We start from the raw sequence: 19,541 nt of genomic DNA on the forward strand, positions 1-19,541 counted from the left end.
CCAGGCTACAACGAAAGTCACACTTTGAGATCACAATTTTTCCCGTTCTGATTTTTGAACACTGTGAACATGAACTGGAGCTCTTGATTTGTATCTGCATGATTCGATGCATCGTGCTGCTGTCAAGGGATCGGCTGATTAGAGACCCGCATCAAACAGCAGGTGGATGGGTGTTCCTAATAAAGTTGCCGGTGAGCGTATAGCTAAATGTTAGTTGACACTTAACCGTCTCACTTGCATGTGGTTCGTCCTCAAACTGTTGCCACAAAGTTGGAAGCACACAGTTGTATAGGACGTCTTGTAGTATCTCACTGATGCTCTTGTGGCTAAATGAACATGTATCCCCACAGCCACACTTTAAAATCGAGTGGAAACCCTTCCCAGAAGAGTGGAGGTGGTTATAACAGCAAAGTGGGACTAAATCTGGAATGGGATTGATAGTGTGATTATCTGGTGTCCACAAATAGTTGGACATACAGTGGTATGCAAAAGTTTGGGCACCCCTGGTCAAAATTGCTGTCACTGTGAACAGTGAAACAAGTTGAAGATGAAATGATCTCCAAAAGGCATAAAGTTAAAGATGACTCATTCCCTTTATATTTTAAGCAAAAACAATTTTTTATTTTCATCTTTTACATTTTCTAAATGACAAAAAAGGAAAAGGGCCCGAAGCAAAAGTTTGGGCACCCTGCATGGTTAGTACCTAGTAACACCCCCTTTGGCAAGTATCACAGCTTGTAAACGCTTTTTGTAGCCAGCTAATAATCTTTCAGTTCTTACCTGGGGGATTTTCACACATTCGTCCTCGCAAAAGGCTTCCAGTTCTACAAGTTTCCTGGGCTGTCTTGCATGCACTGCTCTTTTGAGATCTATCCACAGATTTTCAATGATGTTTAGGTCAGGGGACTGTGAGGGCCCGGGCAAAACCTTCAGCTTGGGCCTCTTGAGGTATTCCATTGTAGATTTTGAGGTGTGTTTTGGATCATCGTCTTATTGTAGGACCCATCCTCGTTTTAACTTCAACTTTTTTACAGATGGTGTGATGTTTGCTTCCAGAGTTTGCTGGTATTTATTCGAATCCATGCTTCCCTCGACCAATGAAATGTGCCCTGTGCCACTGGCTGCAACACAACCCCAAAGCATGATCGATCCACACCCATGCTTCAGAGTTGGAGAGGTGTTCTTTTCCTGGAATTTGGCACCCTTTTTTCTCCAAACACACCTTTGCACATTGTGGCCAAAAAGTTCTATTTTGATTTCATCAGTCCACAGGACTTGTTTCCAAAATGCATCAGGCTTATTTAGATGTTCATTTGCAAACTTCAGACCCTGAATTTTGTGGCTAGGATGCAGGAAAGGTTTTCTTCTGATGACTCTCCCATGAAGGTCCTATTTGTTCAGGTGTCGCTGCATAGTAGAACAGTGCACCACCACTCCAGGGTCTGCTAAATCTTTCTGAAGGTCTTTTGCAGTCAAACAGGGGTTTTTATTTGCCTTTCTAGCAATCCAACGAGCAGTTCTTTCAGAAAGTTTTCTCCATCTTCCATCCACTGTTTCTGTTAACTGCCATTTCTTAATAACATTACGATCTGAGGAAACAGCTACCTGAAAACACTTTGCTACGTTCTTGTAGCCTTCTCCTGCTTTGTGAGCATCAATTATTTTATTATTCAGAATGCGAGGGAGTTGCTTCGGTTGTTGAGGAGTCAGAGAATTTACACAGCTTTGAAATCTGCATCATCTGACCTTTCCTAACGAAGAATTTGAACAAGCCACAGCTCAATAAGCTAATTAAGGTCTGGAACCTTGGTAAAAGTTACCTGAGAACTCAAATGTATTGGGGTGCCCAAACTTCCGCATGGTGTTCCTTTTCTTTTTTTCACTCTCCAATTGTCTCATCTCATCTCATTATCTCTAGCCGCTTTATCCTTCTACAGGGTCGCAGGCAAGCTGGAGCCTATCCCAGCTGACTACGGGTGAAAGGCGGGGTACACCCTGGACAAGTCGCCAGGTCATCACAGGGCTGACACATAGACACAGACAACCATTCACACTCACATTCACACCTACGCTCAATTTAGAGTCACCAGTTAACCTAACCTGCATGTCTTTGGACTGTGGGGGAAACCGGAGCACCCGGAGGAAACCCACGCGGACACGGGGAGAACATGCAAACTCCACACAGAAAGGCCCTCGCCGGCCCCGGGGCTCGAACCCAGGACCTTCTTGCTGTGAGGCGACAGCGCTAACCACTACACCACCGTGCCGCCCTCTCCAATTGTACAGAACAAAAATAATACACAAATCCTGCAGAAAACGCTGAAAAGAAATGTCGTCTTTACCTTTATGCCTTTTGGTGGTCAGTTCATCTTCTGCTCACTTAACTATTCACAGTAACAGACATTTTCAGTAAGGGTGCCCAGACTTTTGCATACCACTGTATAGTGTAGATATGAGAATCCCAAAAAGCAGACAGTGTAGAGAAACTGAGGTTTGAATAGAAGACTATTCCTAAAGAGTGCTGCTGTGCTCAGTGTTAGCGTTTCTGAAAGAGTGAACGCTGTGTGTTTTGATCAGGTGGAACATCCTCAGAGGAGTAAGAAGGCCGTGTGGCACAAGCTGCTGTCGAAGCAGAGGAAACGTGCGGTGGTGGCCTGCTTCAGGATGGCTCCTCTTTATAACCTGCCCAGGTTTGAGATCGCCTTTGATATTATTTCCTGGAGCGTTTTAATTTGGTCAAAAAAAAAAAAAAAGAATTTGTGAGCACAAACAAAAATGAAGCTCAAACTGTGATACCTGCTGAATTAGAGCAAAGTCAAATTCATCTTCATATTTTACTCTCTTGAATATTCTGTGTTCATACACTACATTTGTGCATAAAAGTTATTTCCTGCTGTTGATTAGGCGCTTTTAATATTTGTTTATATCCCTCATCAAAAAATTCCCAAGCAGTGATTGGCCAAGGATGGCTCATGTGACATAAAATACTTCCAGCATTGATGAAGCAATGTATCGCGTGCATACATGTCAACCTATACGGAATGTCCGTATTTTATACGGATTTGATTCAATAAACGTAGTATACGGGCGTACAAATAAAGTTATACGGATTCTTTAAAAAAAACTTCAATATTTATTTAGAGCTATAATCAATTCCCACGATGATAAGAGTGCATAACATTTACAAACGTACTGTACACCACAGACAGCCAGTAAAGAGTCTTATGAAATCGCGCGTTATCTTGTGGTAGCGAGACTTCGTTCCACTTTTGATCATGCGCACACCACATTGCGAGAATCCCGCCAACCGGGAAGTAACATTTTGTTTGAAACGCGTATTTCCACCTGAGCGACTTTCACTAGCGACTGAAAAGATTCTGAATGGGCACTCCGGCAAGATCAACACAGACACTTGCTGTGACATGCAGCGTCGTGAGGTATTGGTGCAGACTGCTAAAAAAGCTGTCATGGAGTACAATTCAGAACATTAGAGCGACACTTTGTGCTTTTGTCGAACATTGGAGCTTTGTATTCATTCTGAAGGTTTATTGTTATTAATATTGAATAAAAAGTAACTGGGATATATCATTGTTAATTATCATTCAAATTTTAGGTAAACTATTTTAATTTGCATCTTATACGGATTTTATAAGGGAAATAAGGATTTTGGAGGTTGGTTATACAGGTTTGATTGACCAAAGGTTGACATGTATGCTCGTGACATCAAAAATGGATATGGTGTGGGTCAGTCATGGAATATCCTGGATATACCATGAACTGATGTCACAATTTCAAGCTATACGGCTGACTCGAGTCACAACTGTGTCGATCGACGTATCATGATCATGCCTAGTGAGGCAGGTGATAGCATGGTACCGGTACATTGCACACGCGCAGGTCAAAGGTCGCGCCGATGTAAACAACAAACATGGCTGCATTCAGTGAGTTTATGCCGAGATTCAATCTTAACACTTTTAGTTTGGAATTTTTTGATGAGGGATATGAATCTAATGTACCATGCATTGAGAGGCTCCAGTAATTATGGATTCTCTTCAGGGCTGCGCCCCTCACAAAATAGTACGATGCCAGTCACCTCGGAGAATCCATCATTTCAACCGGGGGCTCTCAGTGTGCGGTATATTTGATTACTGTGTAATTTTGCATGAGCTGGGTGTCAACTTTTTAAAATAACACATACTCCATTCAAACATTTAAAATGAAGTAATACAAACCAAGAACGTTTACAACTGCTTTGGAAAACAACTTCTTTTTCCGTCCTGCAACAACATTTGTCATCTGCAGGACCATTCTTCATCATTCAGAGAAGAACTTGATGTTTATTGTGTGTGGTTTGCAGACACCGGGCTGTCAACCTGTTCCTGCAGGGCTATGAGAAGTCCTGGATTGAGACCGAGGAGCATTATTTTGAAGATAAGCTCATAGAAGATTTGGCTGTGAGTCCTTTTGCGTTTTTAGACAGCAGCATGTGGTCAGACTCCGTAAAGCATGATCTTTTAGGGGTTTGGAAATGTTTCTGTCTGTAACTGAATTGTAGTGTCCCAGTGTCTTGAGCTGGGCACAAATCAATATGCAAAGCCAAAGCATACAGCGTCTTTTATGGGGTTTGATGGATTCAGAGACTTAAACGAATTAAGAAATAAATGAAGCATGTCACAGAATACAAAAAAAAAAAAGTCCTCCCTGTAAGTTCTGCCATTTTTAACATTCGTGGATTCGCTGCTTCAGTTCTGACATTAAAATGAAGTTGGAGCTGAAGTTTTGTGTTTTGTGTTGTAGAAGCCGGGTGGAGAGGAGCCGTCAGAGGAGGATGAAGGGGTTAAACACATCGACCCTCTGCACCAGCTCATTCAGCTCTTCAGCAGGACTGCACTCACAGAGAAATGGTTTGTTTCATGCGAAATATCTACATCGTGTCACAACTCGTGAAGTGAAACATTTCTGCTTCCAAAAAGACTTGGGAAGATCTTTTCATCAGGAGCGTCCTTCAACACCGAACACAAACCGATGAGTCCGTAGCAGGTCAAGTCGCTTTATTTCCACAGCGCATTTAAAAACAACGGGAGTTGACCCAAAGCGCTTTACAGTCGAGGCAAATGCAATTCAATACAGACAAAGCATGAATAAAAATGGAAGGAGAGAAATAATGAGGCAAGACTGAAGACATGAAACCTAAATAGAATCATAAAAATCAGACAAAAATCATAAAATCGATCATGAAATCATAAGATCAGTCATAAAATCAAAAGAGGATATAAAACCAATAAAATCATACAGTTAATGTGCAGTATGATAAAAATTATCTATAGCAGACCTGGGCATTTTCCGGCCCGCGGGCCGCATCCGGCCCTTTGGTTCATTCTGACCGGCCCGCGTAAGGTTAATTAGAAATTACAAAATAAAGGTATTTTCTAATTTTACCTCATGCATGGACTGAATGTGCATTGCTTTTATTTTGAAGTTGTGTTCAACAAAAACGCAATGCGCGCGACATGAACATGACATGAAATCCCACGAAACCTAATCCCGCGATAACTACTTCCGTAATTTGTCCAAACCAACCACAAACTTGTACGTCATCCTTCAAACGGTCCAGCCAATCACATCGTGATCACATGATGATCATGTGTCAGCTGTGCTTCGCATCTCCACCTCAGACATTCAACCTGACTCTGATGCACTCGTTAAAGACCAACAGAGACGAGATTTCTCTCAATGAACAAATAAAAAACACCAAATGAGGTGATTAGACTACAAATGTGGGCATCATTATTATAATATGATGTATCTTGTTTGATATTTGGAGTAGAAAGACAATATTGTGATGTCTTTATTGTGTTTTGGGGTGAATGTGACTGAAAAAAAAATGGTACAAACGTTCACATTTTGTTAACCATTGTTTTGGGAAATTTGATTGAATAAATGACATTTTTTGTAAGGCGACCTCGTTTTTTCCATACTCTTACCAGTCTTAGCAGCTTGTAAAAACAATGTTATTTACTGCTTTATATAAAGAAATACAATTAATATTATGCAGAATTTAGTTCAGCCTTTTGGTCCGGCCCGCCACAAAATTTTCTGTTTCTCATGTGGCCCCATGGAAAAAATAATTGCCCACCCCTGATCTATAGCTAAATAAGAGATGAGAGAAATTGTACACAGTTAACCCTTTGATGCAAAACATACCGGTATGCGCACCCCTTCTAATGCACAACATGGGTCAAAAATGACCCGCGTTCATTTTCCAGGTTATTTCATGCTGACTGAGTTTTTCTTTGCTCTATCTTTTGAAATCAATTTATTTCATGATTGAATATTCCAAGTATTCTTTAAATATCTTGTTTTTAATTACCACAAATCATTAATTTAATTTTTTCTTTCCTACTTTATGAACAGAAATACTTTTTATATTACTACACATGGGTTATCCAAGTGTGATTTAAAATTAAATGTCTTAATACTATAATAATAATTTGTTTCAAGTAATTACTTTAGCAGTGAATGGGGCCAGTTATTTATTTATTAACTATGTCGTTAGCTAAGCCAACTACAATAAAATTAGCTAACTAAGGTAGAATATGTCAACAGCTCGGTAGCTAATAGTAATTACTTGTAACTTTCTGACAAGTAATCTCCTCACTCTCAAGGGAACCTAAACATAATCAATTTTTTTCTAAGGTAATGTTAGAACAATTGAAAAACATTCCTTCCATGTATGAGATGGGCAAAGGGCGCCGTGCTGAGCTGTGAAATGTCTGACACAAGCACAATTCACAGTTCCCACCAAACGCTGGAGTAAATGCATGCGGGTCGGTTCTGACCCATGTGTGTAAACTTGATGTAGAATTACAAAAGCTGTGCTTGTTCATAACTTAAGAAAGAAAAAATAAAAATGATGATTTGTGCGAAACAAAAACAAGATATTTACTGCATATTTGGAAAAGTAAATGACAAAATGAATTTATTTCAAAAGTAGATCATAGAAACACTCAGCCATACATGAAATAACCTGGAAAATGAACGCAGGTCGTTTTTGACCCATGTTGTGCATTAGAAGGGTAGTGATACAAAAAGGGTTTTTATTCAAAAAGTAAGAAAGGAAAAAATAAAATAAGGATGTATGATGATCAAAAACAAGTTAATTGAGGAATACCTTGAATACTGAATGATGGAATTAATTTATTGCAAAGATATAGAAGATAAAAACTCAGCCGGGCCACTTTTGACCCATGTTTTGCATCAAAGGGTTAAAAAACACTCGAACTAAAATTACAATTAAGACTGAACTTAACTAAAAACCATGGAGCAACATCAGATTGAATTAAAAGTAAGAGAAAAAAGATGGGTCTTTTAAAGTGCTGATGACACGAACATGACTCTATGCAATTTCTTAAATAAACTATACAACATGGCAAACATGTTAGATTTCTGTTATAATTACGTGAAAAGAAGCTGTTGTTACGCGAATATCCAACTTTTAATTGCACAGCGCAAGAAAACTGGGTCCGTGGCTCGCGGCCATGTTGTGACGTCAGCGGAAGAACACGCTGCGGTTCACTGGCTGTTCTACTCTGGTTCTACTCAGTCAGTGGTGGCTGGTAGTCTTTCACACAGGGGAGGATGGTCGGTTACAATATTTCCAGATTTTAAAAGAAAAAACACATCAGTTTTGCCCATACTCTTGCGTCTGATGTGGCTGATTGTTGGCAGGGTCACAAACTGTGAAGTAACAGGTTCTTTTGGCCCATTAGCCTACTGTCCAATATACATGATGGTGGTGTTGGGGGGGGGTATATTTTAACATTTTATATTTTAAAATTGTGGCATGTTGTTTAAAAATTGACCTCGGCTGTGTTTTTGTTTAAAAATGTTTTCCAAATTGTAGCTGTGTTTAATTCATATCCAGAAAAACATGTATTCCAATATAATATACTCGGCATAAACATTTTAAATAGATTCTATATTTTTGGTCCATCCATGACATATTACTAATGTAGCCTATTTACTGTTGTTGATGTGGGTCACTTGCTGTTAGCCAATTCACTTTCTCGTACCAGGAGAACTGAAAGGAACGAGTATTATTCCCTACCTTTTTCACCAAGTCAGTTTGAGGCATTGGTCTACACTGCTCTTTAATTTTAATTTTTTCCTCGAAAGGAAGACTGGCAAATGGCTTCGCCAAAATTAAATCAGCAATGCTCGGCATCCGTGCGCAGCTTTCTTGCTAGCTGACTAGCCCCCTCAAGTTCAAGTTCAGTCACTCAAATAAACGAAATTTCTGGAACTAAGATAGCAAACTTGACAACACTATATTTACACTTTATTTACAATGAAAATATATACAAACTAAAAAAGCTGGTAGAAACCGTATGTAATGAATGAAATCGAAATGTAAGCCGATCTCTTACAATACACCACAGCACTTGCGAATCCGCATGGGACTGAACTGAGATTCACCGCTGCCTGTCTATATTTGAAACGAGCTGTCAATCAAAGAAAATATCCGGCCGCTTTCACCAATCACCAGTCTCCTCACGGAAAGCTTTGCTATGTCCCTCCCACTGTGAGGCTGGGAGTCCGGTGGGCAGGCGTTTTCGCAGTATTTGTCCAATAATCGTCTTGCATTTTGAGATTGAAAAGCGCAGAGCTCCCAAATGCCAATGAAGTCCACTGAGGCTGGGCTGCATCGCGCTGTCACGAGGGGGAAAAACTCACGCACACATTAGGCGAACTGGGGAAAGTTATAACGGAATGATTTCGCACTGTAGTTGGGTTGAGCACATATATTTCTATGATTCTGGATCTGAAATAGCAATGTTATAAGGTCGGCTATAACATAAGCCTAGCGCAATTCATCCTACACGATGTTTGTCATTTTTAGAGGAGGCTGAGCCTCCCTCGTTGTCTTAGAGCAATCGCCTGTGTACTCAATGGAAATGGCGCATGAAAACGCCGGTGAACTCTCTAGTGCTAGCTCTTCCTCTTCTGGGAGTCTAGAATTGTGTTGATCTCTTCCGAATAGAATCTATGATAGCCTACCCTCTTTACCCTTTGCCTCTCGTTGCTAGGCGGCAGTTACATGAAAGCCGCAAGCTTTCACAAGCAAATACATGACTGATATCACGCCGACTTTATGATTACATTTATGATTATCATGTAGAATCTATAGCTCTACGTACCTTTATCTTATGTCGTTTCACAACACATGTTCTGACAGGAGGACTGTCTTTGGATCCGGCATAGCTACTAGTAGACCCCCTCCGGAATACTGGCAGTGTTGCCAGATTGGGAGGTTTCCCACCCAGTTGGGCGGTTTCAAGTGCATTTTGGTGGGTTTTGAACATATTTTGAGCTGGAAAAATTAACGTTTTCCAGCCCAAAATATGTTCAAAACCCACCAAAATGCACTTGAAACCGCCCAACTGGGCGGGAAACCTCCCAATCTGGCAACACTGTGTCGGCACTGCTGATGGTAGTAACACACGTTTGTGCTGAACTGAACACCCAAGAGATTCTTTTAAGCTGGGAAGGGTGTCAAAATAATCCAAATCGAAGTGTTCAGAGCACAGGATGGATGTTGGTGAGGGCTCCCACTTGTCACGAGTGCGCCTGACTTGCTTCACCCACTTCGCATGCAGCTCGGGATCTCTGGGAAACTTGAATAAACTTACCCCATCCTTGTAGGTTTTGGAGCAAAAGCCGGCAACACAACGCGAAGGCATAATATATAATAATGTATAATAATGTCTAATAAAAATACTAATAATGATAAACTGAACACCTGCCGCATCAACAACAAACTGGTAAGTTAGGAGGAAGGTTCTTTCGCTGACGTCATATAGCTCCTCCTCCTCTTTCGTCTCCTGGGTGCTGCAGCCCCGTCAAATTTGCCCAGATAGCCATGTTTTTTATCATAACTTGTAAAATAGGCGCCTTCGTGAATTAATATATGGATCATCGGGAATTACTTTTTATGTTATAAAACATCGCCAAAGATGTCAAAAACGTGTCATCAGCACTTTAAGTTTGTAGAGCAGGACCTCATGTGGGGTGGGAGACTATTCCAAAGCCTGGGGGCAGCAACCGAGAAGGCTCGATCACCTTTAGTTTTGAGACGTGTGAGAGGAACAGTGAGGAGTTTTTATCCCCCGCTGGCCGAAAGGCCCGAAGGAGGATTATGTCGTGGCGGTTTCGGTCTGTCCGTCCCGGGAAGGGTGCTCACATTCTGAAATCAACTCCTCTCACAATTTTTGGAGGAATTTCACGAAACTTGACAAGAGGCATTGTTGTGTGTAGTACCGACCTATTGTAATTTCGTTAAATTGGGTCAGATTTTTACCAGAGTTACAGCCCTTAATTAACAAAATTATACTTTGACACTTTCATGAGAGTCTGTTTTCCTTCTGAAATCAACTGAATTTCACGAAACCTGGTAAAAGGCATTATTATATGTCGGTAGTACGCATATTGTAATTTCGTTAAATTCAGTCACATTTTTACCAGAGTTGTGGCCTTTGATTAACAACCTTGTACTTTCACAATTTCATGAAGGTGTGCTCGCCTTCTGACATCAACTCCTCTCACAATTTTTGGACGAATTTCTCGAAGCTTGGCAGAAGGCCTTGTTATATGACGGTAATGCGCAGATTGCGATTTAATTTCGTTTGTGAAAATTTTCCCAGAGTTTTGACCCTTGATTAAATAACTTGTACTTTGACAATTTCATGAGGGTGTACGTTCTTCTGAAATCAACTCCTCTCACAATTTGTGGAGGAATTTCACCAAACTTGGCAGAAGGTTTTGTTATATGACAGTTATACGCAGATTGAAATTTCGTTTAATTTGGGCAAATTTTCCCAGAGTTATGCCCTTGATTATTAACAAACTTATACTTTGGCAATTTCATCAAGGTGTGCTTGCTTTCTGAAATCAACTTCCCTCACAATTTTTATTATCCCCCACTGGCTGAAAGACCCGAAGGGGGATTATGTCGTGGCGATGTCCGTCCCCAAAGGGTGCTCACTTTCTGAGATCAACTCCTCTCACAATTTTTGGAGGAATTTCATGAAACTTGACAAGAGGCATTATGTGTGTAGTACCGACCTATTGTAATTTCGTTAAATTGGGTCACATTTTCCCAGAGTTACAGCCCTTAATTAACAAAATTATACTTTGACACTTTCATGAGAGTCTGTTTTCCTTCTGAAATCAACTGAATTTCACGAAACCTGGTAAAAGGCATTATTATATGTCGGTAGTACGCATATTGTAATTTCGTTAAATGCAGTCACATTTTTACCAGAGTTGTGGCCTTTGATTAACAACCTTGTACTTTCACAATTTCATGAAGGTGTGCTCGCCTTCTGACATCAACTCCTCTCACAATTGTTGGACGAATTTCTCGAAGCTTGGCAAAAGGCCTCGTTATATGACGGTAATACGCAGATTGCGATTTAATTTCGTTTCTGAAAATTTTCCCAGAGTTTTGACCCTTGATTAAATAACTAGTACTTTGACAATTTCATGAGGGTGTACGTTCTTCTGAAATCAACTCCTCTCACAATTTGTGGAGGAATTTCACCAAACTTGGCAGAAGGTTTTGTTATATGACAGTTATATGTAGATTGAAATTTCGTTTAATTTGGGCAAATTTTCCCAGAGTTATGACCTCGATTATTAACAAACTTGTACTTTGGCAATTTCATCAAGGTGTGCTTGCTTTCTGAAATCAACTTCCCTCGCAATTTTTATTATCCCCCGCTGGCCGAAAGGCCCGAAGGGGGATTATGTCGTGGCGATGTCCATCCCCAAAGGGTGCTCACTTTCTGAGATCAACTCCTCTCACAATTTTTGGAGGAATTTTACGAAACTTGACATGATTCTTTGTTATATGTCGGTAATACGCATATTCCAATTTCATTCAATTCAGTCGCATTTTACCAGAGTTATGGCGGAGTCGCCAGCGGGGGATATTGTGCTCTCAGAGCACTCTTGTTGTGAGGATGACCTGAGTGACCTGGGGACAGAATATGGACTTAAAAGATCAGTGAGGTATTGAGGGGCTAAACCATCAAGAGCTTTAAAAACAAACAATAAAATGTTAAAATCAGATGCAGTTAAAGAAGTGTGGAATAAAATGACAATGAGTTTGCTATTCTTAGGTCGTTTATGAGAAAAAAGAACAACTCGCATAACGAACGCACATCCTCTACCCGTCTCTTTCAGTAAACTGGAGGAAGACAGCCTTTACATGGCCTACGCTGACATCATGGCCAAGGTAAGCATTCCAACTGAGAAAAGTCGAAACAAGTGCGTGAGGAGTAATTCAGAACACTGAGTGCCAACACTATTATTATCATTCCTCACCATACAGGTTCTCGTGACACGTTTTACTTTTCTGTAAATTGTTCACAGAGCTGCCATGATGAGGAGGAAGACGACGAAGAGGAAGTGAAAAGTTTTGAAGTAAGCATCCTTCCAGGATTATATTATAGTGCCGAGCAAGGGGAGCGGTCAGGGCTGTAGAGATGCTCGTATTTACACTTTTATAACCTCGATGCGTATTCAATGTGTCTCAGACCTCCTGAAGTATTTTGAGTGATCAGATCTCGGTCTGTTTTAAATATGGATTTGAATGCGGATAATGTTTATCCCTGTAGAATGCTATTCTCAATACACAGTAAATGATTACACAGGATCTATGGTATGGCTATAGGAATATGGACCATGTAGTACACTTTATAAACAAAAACGCTTATAGTTGGTCGCGGTTCGGGAGCCAAAAAACAAGGACGTAGAGGATAGTGATGTACGTTTTCTTTTTTGCTTACCTGCTTACTTCTAGGAGAAGGAGATGGAGAAGCAGAAGTTGCTCTATCAGCAGGCTCGACTCCATGATCGCGGTGCAGCGGAGATGGTGCTGCAGACCATCAGCGCCAGCAAAGGTACACCTCGAATTAACTCTCACCACATGTAATATCAGTCATTTCGTCATAAATTCAACATTTGCTTAAAGTAGTGATACAGTGCTATTAGAAATAAGCATTATAAAATATATATTTTTTAAAATCTATATATACACTGCCAGGCCAAAAATAAATAAATAAATCGCACACTAATATTTAATTGAACCGCTTTTAGCTTTGATTATGGCATGCATTCAACGAGGTTATGCAACGTCACAACATTTATTTCCATCCAGAGCTGCATTAACTTTTCACCGAGATCTTGTCAATGATTGGAGAATCGAACCACTCTTCTCCAGCATCCCAAAGACTTTCAGTGGGGTTAAAGTGCATATCACGGGTAAATTCAGGAGCAAGATCAATGTAATTCTCCTATTTATATTAAACTTTGGTCAAATATCTGTAACATTCTGTATTTTGTGCAATTTTTTTCCCCTTGCGCAATACCAGAAAAATTCAGTTGAAATCAAGCCATTTGAGGCGAATTGGTCCGCCTCTGAAAAACTTGGCATTTGGATTTCCCGGGAAACATTGATTTTCGTGACGTCGCGTGCGGGACGCCTCCTTCTGAATCCTACGTCAGCGCTGGTTTGTTTATGAGAAAACGACCTGGTGGTTTTCTGCAAATTTCTTCAACGTTATCGCGTAATTATTAAAATGGTTAACAGATGTATCGTAGGAGGGTGTAGCAACACCAATCTTGATGGGATTAGTACTCATCGTTTCCCAAAAGACCGGACAATGAGAGAGAAATGGGAGCGCTTGGTCTACACAGGCTGTGCACTGAAACCGTACAAAGCTCTCGCAGCCTGCTGGCGCTTCCGCAGGTAACGTCACGAATCTGGCTCCAGACTCCCTTGGGATTTTTCCAGACGCGTTTTGTTATTTTTTTTTTTTTTCTGCTGTAGACAGATGGCCTTGTGCAAAATTACCCTTCTGGATGAGTGTGTAAAGGGACATACTCATCTCATCTCATTATCTGTAGCCGCTTTATCCTGTTCTACAGGGTCGCAGGCAAGCTGGAGCCTATCCCAGCTGACTACGGGCGAAAGGCGGGGTACACCCTGGACAAGTCGCCAGGTCATCACAGGGCTGACACATAGACACAGACAACCATTCACACTCACATTCACACCTACGCTCAATTTAGAGTCACCAGTTAACCTAACCTGCATGTCTTTGGACTGTGGGGGAAACCGGAGCACCCGGAGGAAACCCACGCGGACACGGGGAGAACATGCAAACTCCACACAGAAAGGCCCTCGCCGGCCACGGGGCTCGAACCCGGACCTTCTTGCTGTGAGGTGACAGTGCTAACCGCTACACCACCGTGCCGCCGGACATACTTTCATATTAAAAAAAAAAACGAAATTGGTCCAGGATATGCACTTTAAGGTCAGGACTTGCGGTGGTTACTTCATGTGTGGAAACAATTCCTCATGCTTCCTGAACCACTCTTTCACAATTTGAGCCTGATGAATCCTAGCATTGTTATTCTGGAATATGCCCGTGCCATCAGGAAAGAAAAAATCCATTGTGATAATAACCTGGTCATTCAGGACATTCAGGTCGTCAGCTGACTTCATTTTATTGCCACATAACGTTGCTGAACCTCAACCTGAGCAGCTGAAGCAACCCCAGATCATAACCCTGCCTCCAGAGGCTTGTACAGTGGACACGACGCATGATGAGTTCATCGCTTCATGAGCTTCCTTTCTTACCCCGACATGCCCATCACTCTGGAATAGGGTCAATCTGGACTCGTCAGACCACATGACCTTTTTCCATTGCTCCAGAGTCCAGTCTTTATGCTCCCTAGCAAACTGAAACCTTTTATTCCAATTAGTTTCACTAATTTCACAGCTGTTTAGTCCCAGTCCTGTGAGTTCTCATCACATTATGAGTGTGGAAATGATCTTACTTTCACTATTAAACATAGCCGTGAATTCTACTGTTGATTTTTTTTTTTCATGATTCGACTTCATCAAGCATTAAAGTGATCTCTGATCATAGTCAGTCAGGATTTTTTTTTTCTTGACCACATTTCTTTGACGAAGTTGATGGTTCATTTCTATCCTTCCAGGTTTTAATTATGTGATGGACAGTTCTTAACCCAGTTCCACTCATTTCAGCAATCTTAGTTGTTTTCTTTGCTTGATCCAAGCCAATAATTTGACCCTTCTGGAACACAGTAACATCTCTTCCATGAGCACAGGATACACCTTCCGACATGTTTGTTAAAAAAATGGGAAGTTACTCACTGCATCAGTTAGGGTTAAACGAATTGTTGCAAGCTGAAACATTAATCATTGCAGTAATTATCCAATCAGAGGCTCCTAACTATTTTCTAATTTTAATCCAAATGGTGACTTTTTTATTTTGGGGCTGGGCAGTGTATTATGTGCTGATGTTACTGTTAAATATTTTTATTCATTTTATTATTCAAATAATATTTACATTATGCTCAAACATGCATGTATGATACAGCCAGCACATTAAGCCTTTATCCACTGCAGAGTACACCGAATGACACGTTGTTCAGAGGGCAAAATATTGTAATTTCCTGTTTTTTTAATTTTTTAACTAATTCATTTTAAGTCTTACCCTCCCAAAATAGAAGCACTGCACAATAATGGCTACTCGTGTACCAAAATAGATCATGATTTAAAAATGTTTCATTTTACTAAATGGGAAAAAATTGACCCACATGACCCTAGACCCCACAAGACCTGTGGTTTTAGAGATGCTCTGTCTCCGTTGTCTCGGTATCACAATTTGGCCCTTGTCAAAGTCATTCAGATCCTTACACTTAGCCATTTTTCCTGCTTCCAACAAATCAACTTCTGTTCACTTGCTGCCCGATATGTTCGATATCCCACCCCTTTGACAGGTGCCAATGTAATGATATCATTAAGTTATTCTATGAAATCGAGTCGTATATGAGCTGATCGCTATAACCCACGTACGACGAGATTGAATGGAATAATCGTTTTATCCTATTCACATTCACTGGATTTAGAGAAACAGAACATTTTTATTTTTATTTTTTTGCAAATTCGATAAATGAAAACTTAATACAAAACGTCCGACAAAATCATTTCCGCTTAGAATATAAACAAACTGACAAAATGACGGGAGCAATTTGTGAAAAATGCTATAATAATAATTCTTGAAAATAAAAAGTTCTTACCATCAAATCCTTTTTTCCCATATTTTGTTGCTTTTTTGTATTTTTTGGGGTTTTGTTTTCGGGTAGAGTTTTTATTTCATCCTCAGTTGGTTCAGCAACACGCACCGCCATTTTGTTTTTCTCTTCTCACGGTATATGAGCTGATAGCCTAGTAGTAGAGTAGCCAATCAGAGTGCACAATTGCTCATATCCAGTGAATGTGGATAGAATAATTAAGTTATACCAAGAAATCGAGTCGTACATGAGCTGATAGCCGACAAGGCCCGTAGCACCGAGCATTTTTATTTTTCGCAAATTCGATAAATAAAAACTTTATACAAAACACCCAGTAGGGATGAGTGAGTACAGCATTATCTGTATCTGTTAATCATATGAATTATCTGTGTCCGTATCCGTACTTGGAGTGGGCGGGGCCTAACCCGGAAATGTGCAGGATTTAACCCGGAAGTGGGTCTGGTTGTCTTGAAACGGGCGGGGCTTTAACCAGTATGTTATTTTAAGCATGCAATTGATATGGGTTGATCAGAAATTGTTATATTTATTGCTGATTAGAAAAATATTTACAGGACAGCATCAGCATTGAGCTTCAGATCGATGGTTTTGATCACGATAGCAAACGAACTATTTACAGAACAAGTTTTGCAACAATGAATACAACACATGCGGTTGCAATTATGAAATGAAATGTAATGAACAAGAGTTTTCATACTCAACATAACTTTCTTTTTTTAACTTTTAATTTTTTTTATGATTGTGATTTTTTTTTTTTTTGGTTCTTTATTTTTTTTTATTTCCACACCAGGTGTGTGTGTGTGTGTGTGTGTGTGTGTGTGTGTGTGAGTCTGTAGCTTAATTTGTAATATTATTTATACCACTACTACCTAGAAAGTGTCAGACACTCAGTGCATGAAGTAAAATAAAACTGGTTAGAGCCAACTGACGGTTTAAAAAAAAAACTCTGATGACTGGCAGAGAGAGTGTGTAGCTTAATTTGTAATACTTATACCACTACTACCTTTATTTTTACATGAATTACAGCAAGAAAGTATCAGACACTCAATGCATGAAGTAAAAAAAAAAAACTCTTTTTAACCGACGGTTAAAAAAAGAAAAAAAAATCTCCGACAGGCAGAGACGCAATGCGAGTCGCTTTCTACCAAGCACCACGTCTGAACGAACCCACGTTTACCAGAACTCTACTGGTTATAAGTACAAACTGAAATAAAAACAAACTTGAAGCTGAAGAAACCTGAAACGTTAATGGAAAAGAGCCGCGAACCGGAGAGACAGAGAGGTGTTCTCTGTGTGAGTGAGCAGAGCGGTGTGTGTAGGGGAGGGGCGCTGTGACGCTGTGTGAGGATTTTCATTCAGTCCGAGCACAGATATTGACTCGTATTACTCGTATAATACTCGTACTCGGCAAAAGTGCTTTATCCGTACCGGATACTCGTTTCAGCCGAGTATCCGGCTCAACTCTAACACCCAGCAAAATCATTTCCGTTTAGAATGTAAACAAACTGGCGAAATGACAGGAGCAATTTGTGAAAAGTGCTATAATAACAATTATTGAAAAAAAAAAACGAGATATGTTCTTAACATCAAATACATTTATTCCATATTTTGTTGCTTTTTTGTATTTTTTGGGGTTTTGTTTTTGGGTAGAGTTTTTATTTCGTCCTCAGTTGGTTCAGCAACACGCACCGCCATTTTGTTTTTCTCTACTCGTGGTATATGAGCTGATAGCTTTGTAGTAGAGTAGCCAATCAGAGCGCGCGACTGCTCATATCCAGTGAATGTGGATAGAATAATCAATGTTATTCACTTCATCTTTTAGTGGTTTTAACGTTATGGCTGATGTGTATAGTTGTTGTTTCAACTCGTCAACTGTATTCTGTTGTTGGATTTTTTGGGATGGTAAAAGTATTTGGTTGGCCACGTTACAACAGGAGGTGGCATGTGTGCTCAGTTTTTGCGTGCTTCACACCAATGAGACAAACAAAGCTCAAATTTCATAAGCGGATAGGTAACGTATTACTTTGAAAGATGATGTCCAGCTTTTGTTTATACTCCCTGAACAAACAAGCTGCACTCTTTACTCACAAATTACCTGGAAAAATGTTGGTCGAAGTCTGAAATGACAGAAATGTGACACCTGTGTAAAGGCAACTTTGAAATCATGTGATCATACACTACCGTTCAAAAGTTTGGGGTCACTTTGAAATGTCCTTATTTTTGAAAGAAAAGCACTGTTCTTTTCAATGAAGATCACTTTAAACTAATCAGAAATCCACTCTATACATTGCTAATGTGGTAAATGACTATTCTAGCTGCAAATGTCTGGTTTTTGGTGCAATATCTCCATAGGTGTATAGAGGCCCATTTCCAGCAACCATCACTCCAGTGTTCTAATGGTACAATGTGTTTGCTCATTGCCTCAGAAGGCTAATGGATGATTAGAAAACCCTTGTACAATCATGTTAGCACAGCTGAAAACAGTTGAGCTCTTTAGAGAAGCTATAAAACTGACCTTCCTTTGAGCAGATTAAGGCTACATCCACACAACGGCAACAAGATTTTATTAAAAAAAATACCGCGTCCACATGGGCAACGGATCAGTAAAATATCAGGTACATATGGCAACGCAACGCTTGCTGAAAACGATGCAATACACATGCCACACCTCTAGGGGCGCTGTAAGACGGTCCCATCGGAGACATCAGAACAATAGAAGAAGTAGGACGCATGCGCATAAACCCCTTCTTCTACCCGGCGTGAAGCACTCACAGGAACAAGCACACAACAACAAGAAGAAGATGGCTGCGACTACGCGAGGAAATCGTGCCTTCTGTGTGTACAAATTAGTTTTATTAGTGTGCATAGTTTTATATAACTTAATTTTCTTATTGTGTGTGAACATTTTGAAAAGCATTTTTATATAATTTATATAACTTTTTATATTGTGTGTGAACATTTTGAAAAGCAGTCTTATCCAATAAAAAAAAGAAATTCAAGAAACGGTTCAGTTACTTGTTTATTTAAAAGAAAAGCTGTATACAAAAGTGAATGCAATGCAGTGGTTCATACAAAACAGCGAGAGTGCTGGTTGTGATGTCATCGTAAGCAAATCCATTCTACTCATCCAGACGACTTCGCAACGGCGCCGTTGCCAGATTTTTCCACTCTGGAACCCGTTCTCAAAAAATATCGTTTTGGGGCACCCAAAATGCCGGTGCCGTGTGGACGCCAGGCCGAAACGATAAACAATTTTATCAGATTCACCTGAATCCGTTGCCGTGTGGACAGGGGCATCACATTTGTGGGGTTGATTAAAGGCTCAAAATGGCCAGAAAAATGTCTTGACTATATTT

At 40.2% G+C, this 19,541-nt stretch overlaps 1 protein-coding gene across 1 annotated transcript in view; it reads left to right on the forward strand.

Moving 5' to 3' along the window:
• ryr2a (ryanodine receptor 2a (cardiac)) overlaps positions 1 to 19,541 on the forward strand; it is a 589,347-nt gene that overhangs the window by 469,746 nt on the left and 100,060 nt on the right. Inside the window, exons 76-81 of the mRNA XM_060940301.1 lie at positions 2,578 to 2,690; positions 4,358 to 4,454; positions 4,798 to 4,904; positions 12,244 to 12,295; positions 12,433 to 12,483; positions 12,863 to 12,962. Coding sequence (XP_060796284.1) covers positions 2,578 to 2,690; positions 4,358 to 4,454; positions 4,798 to 4,904; positions 12,244 to 12,295; positions 12,433 to 12,483; positions 12,863 to 12,962 — 520 coding nt within the window. The remainder of the gene's footprint in view (positions 1 to 2,577; positions 2,691 to 4,357; positions 4,455 to 4,797; positions 4,905 to 12,243; positions 12,296 to 12,432; positions 12,484 to 12,862; positions 12,963 to 19,541) is intronic.

The sequence above is a fragment of the Neoarius graeffei genome, chromosome 14 (genome assembly GCF_027579695.1).
Source record: "Neoarius graeffei isolate fNeoGra1 chromosome 14, fNeoGra1.pri, whole genome shotgun sequence".
Classification (NCBI taxonomy): Eukaryota; Metazoa; Chordata; class Actinopteri; order Siluriformes; family Ariidae; genus Neoarius; species Neoarius graeffei.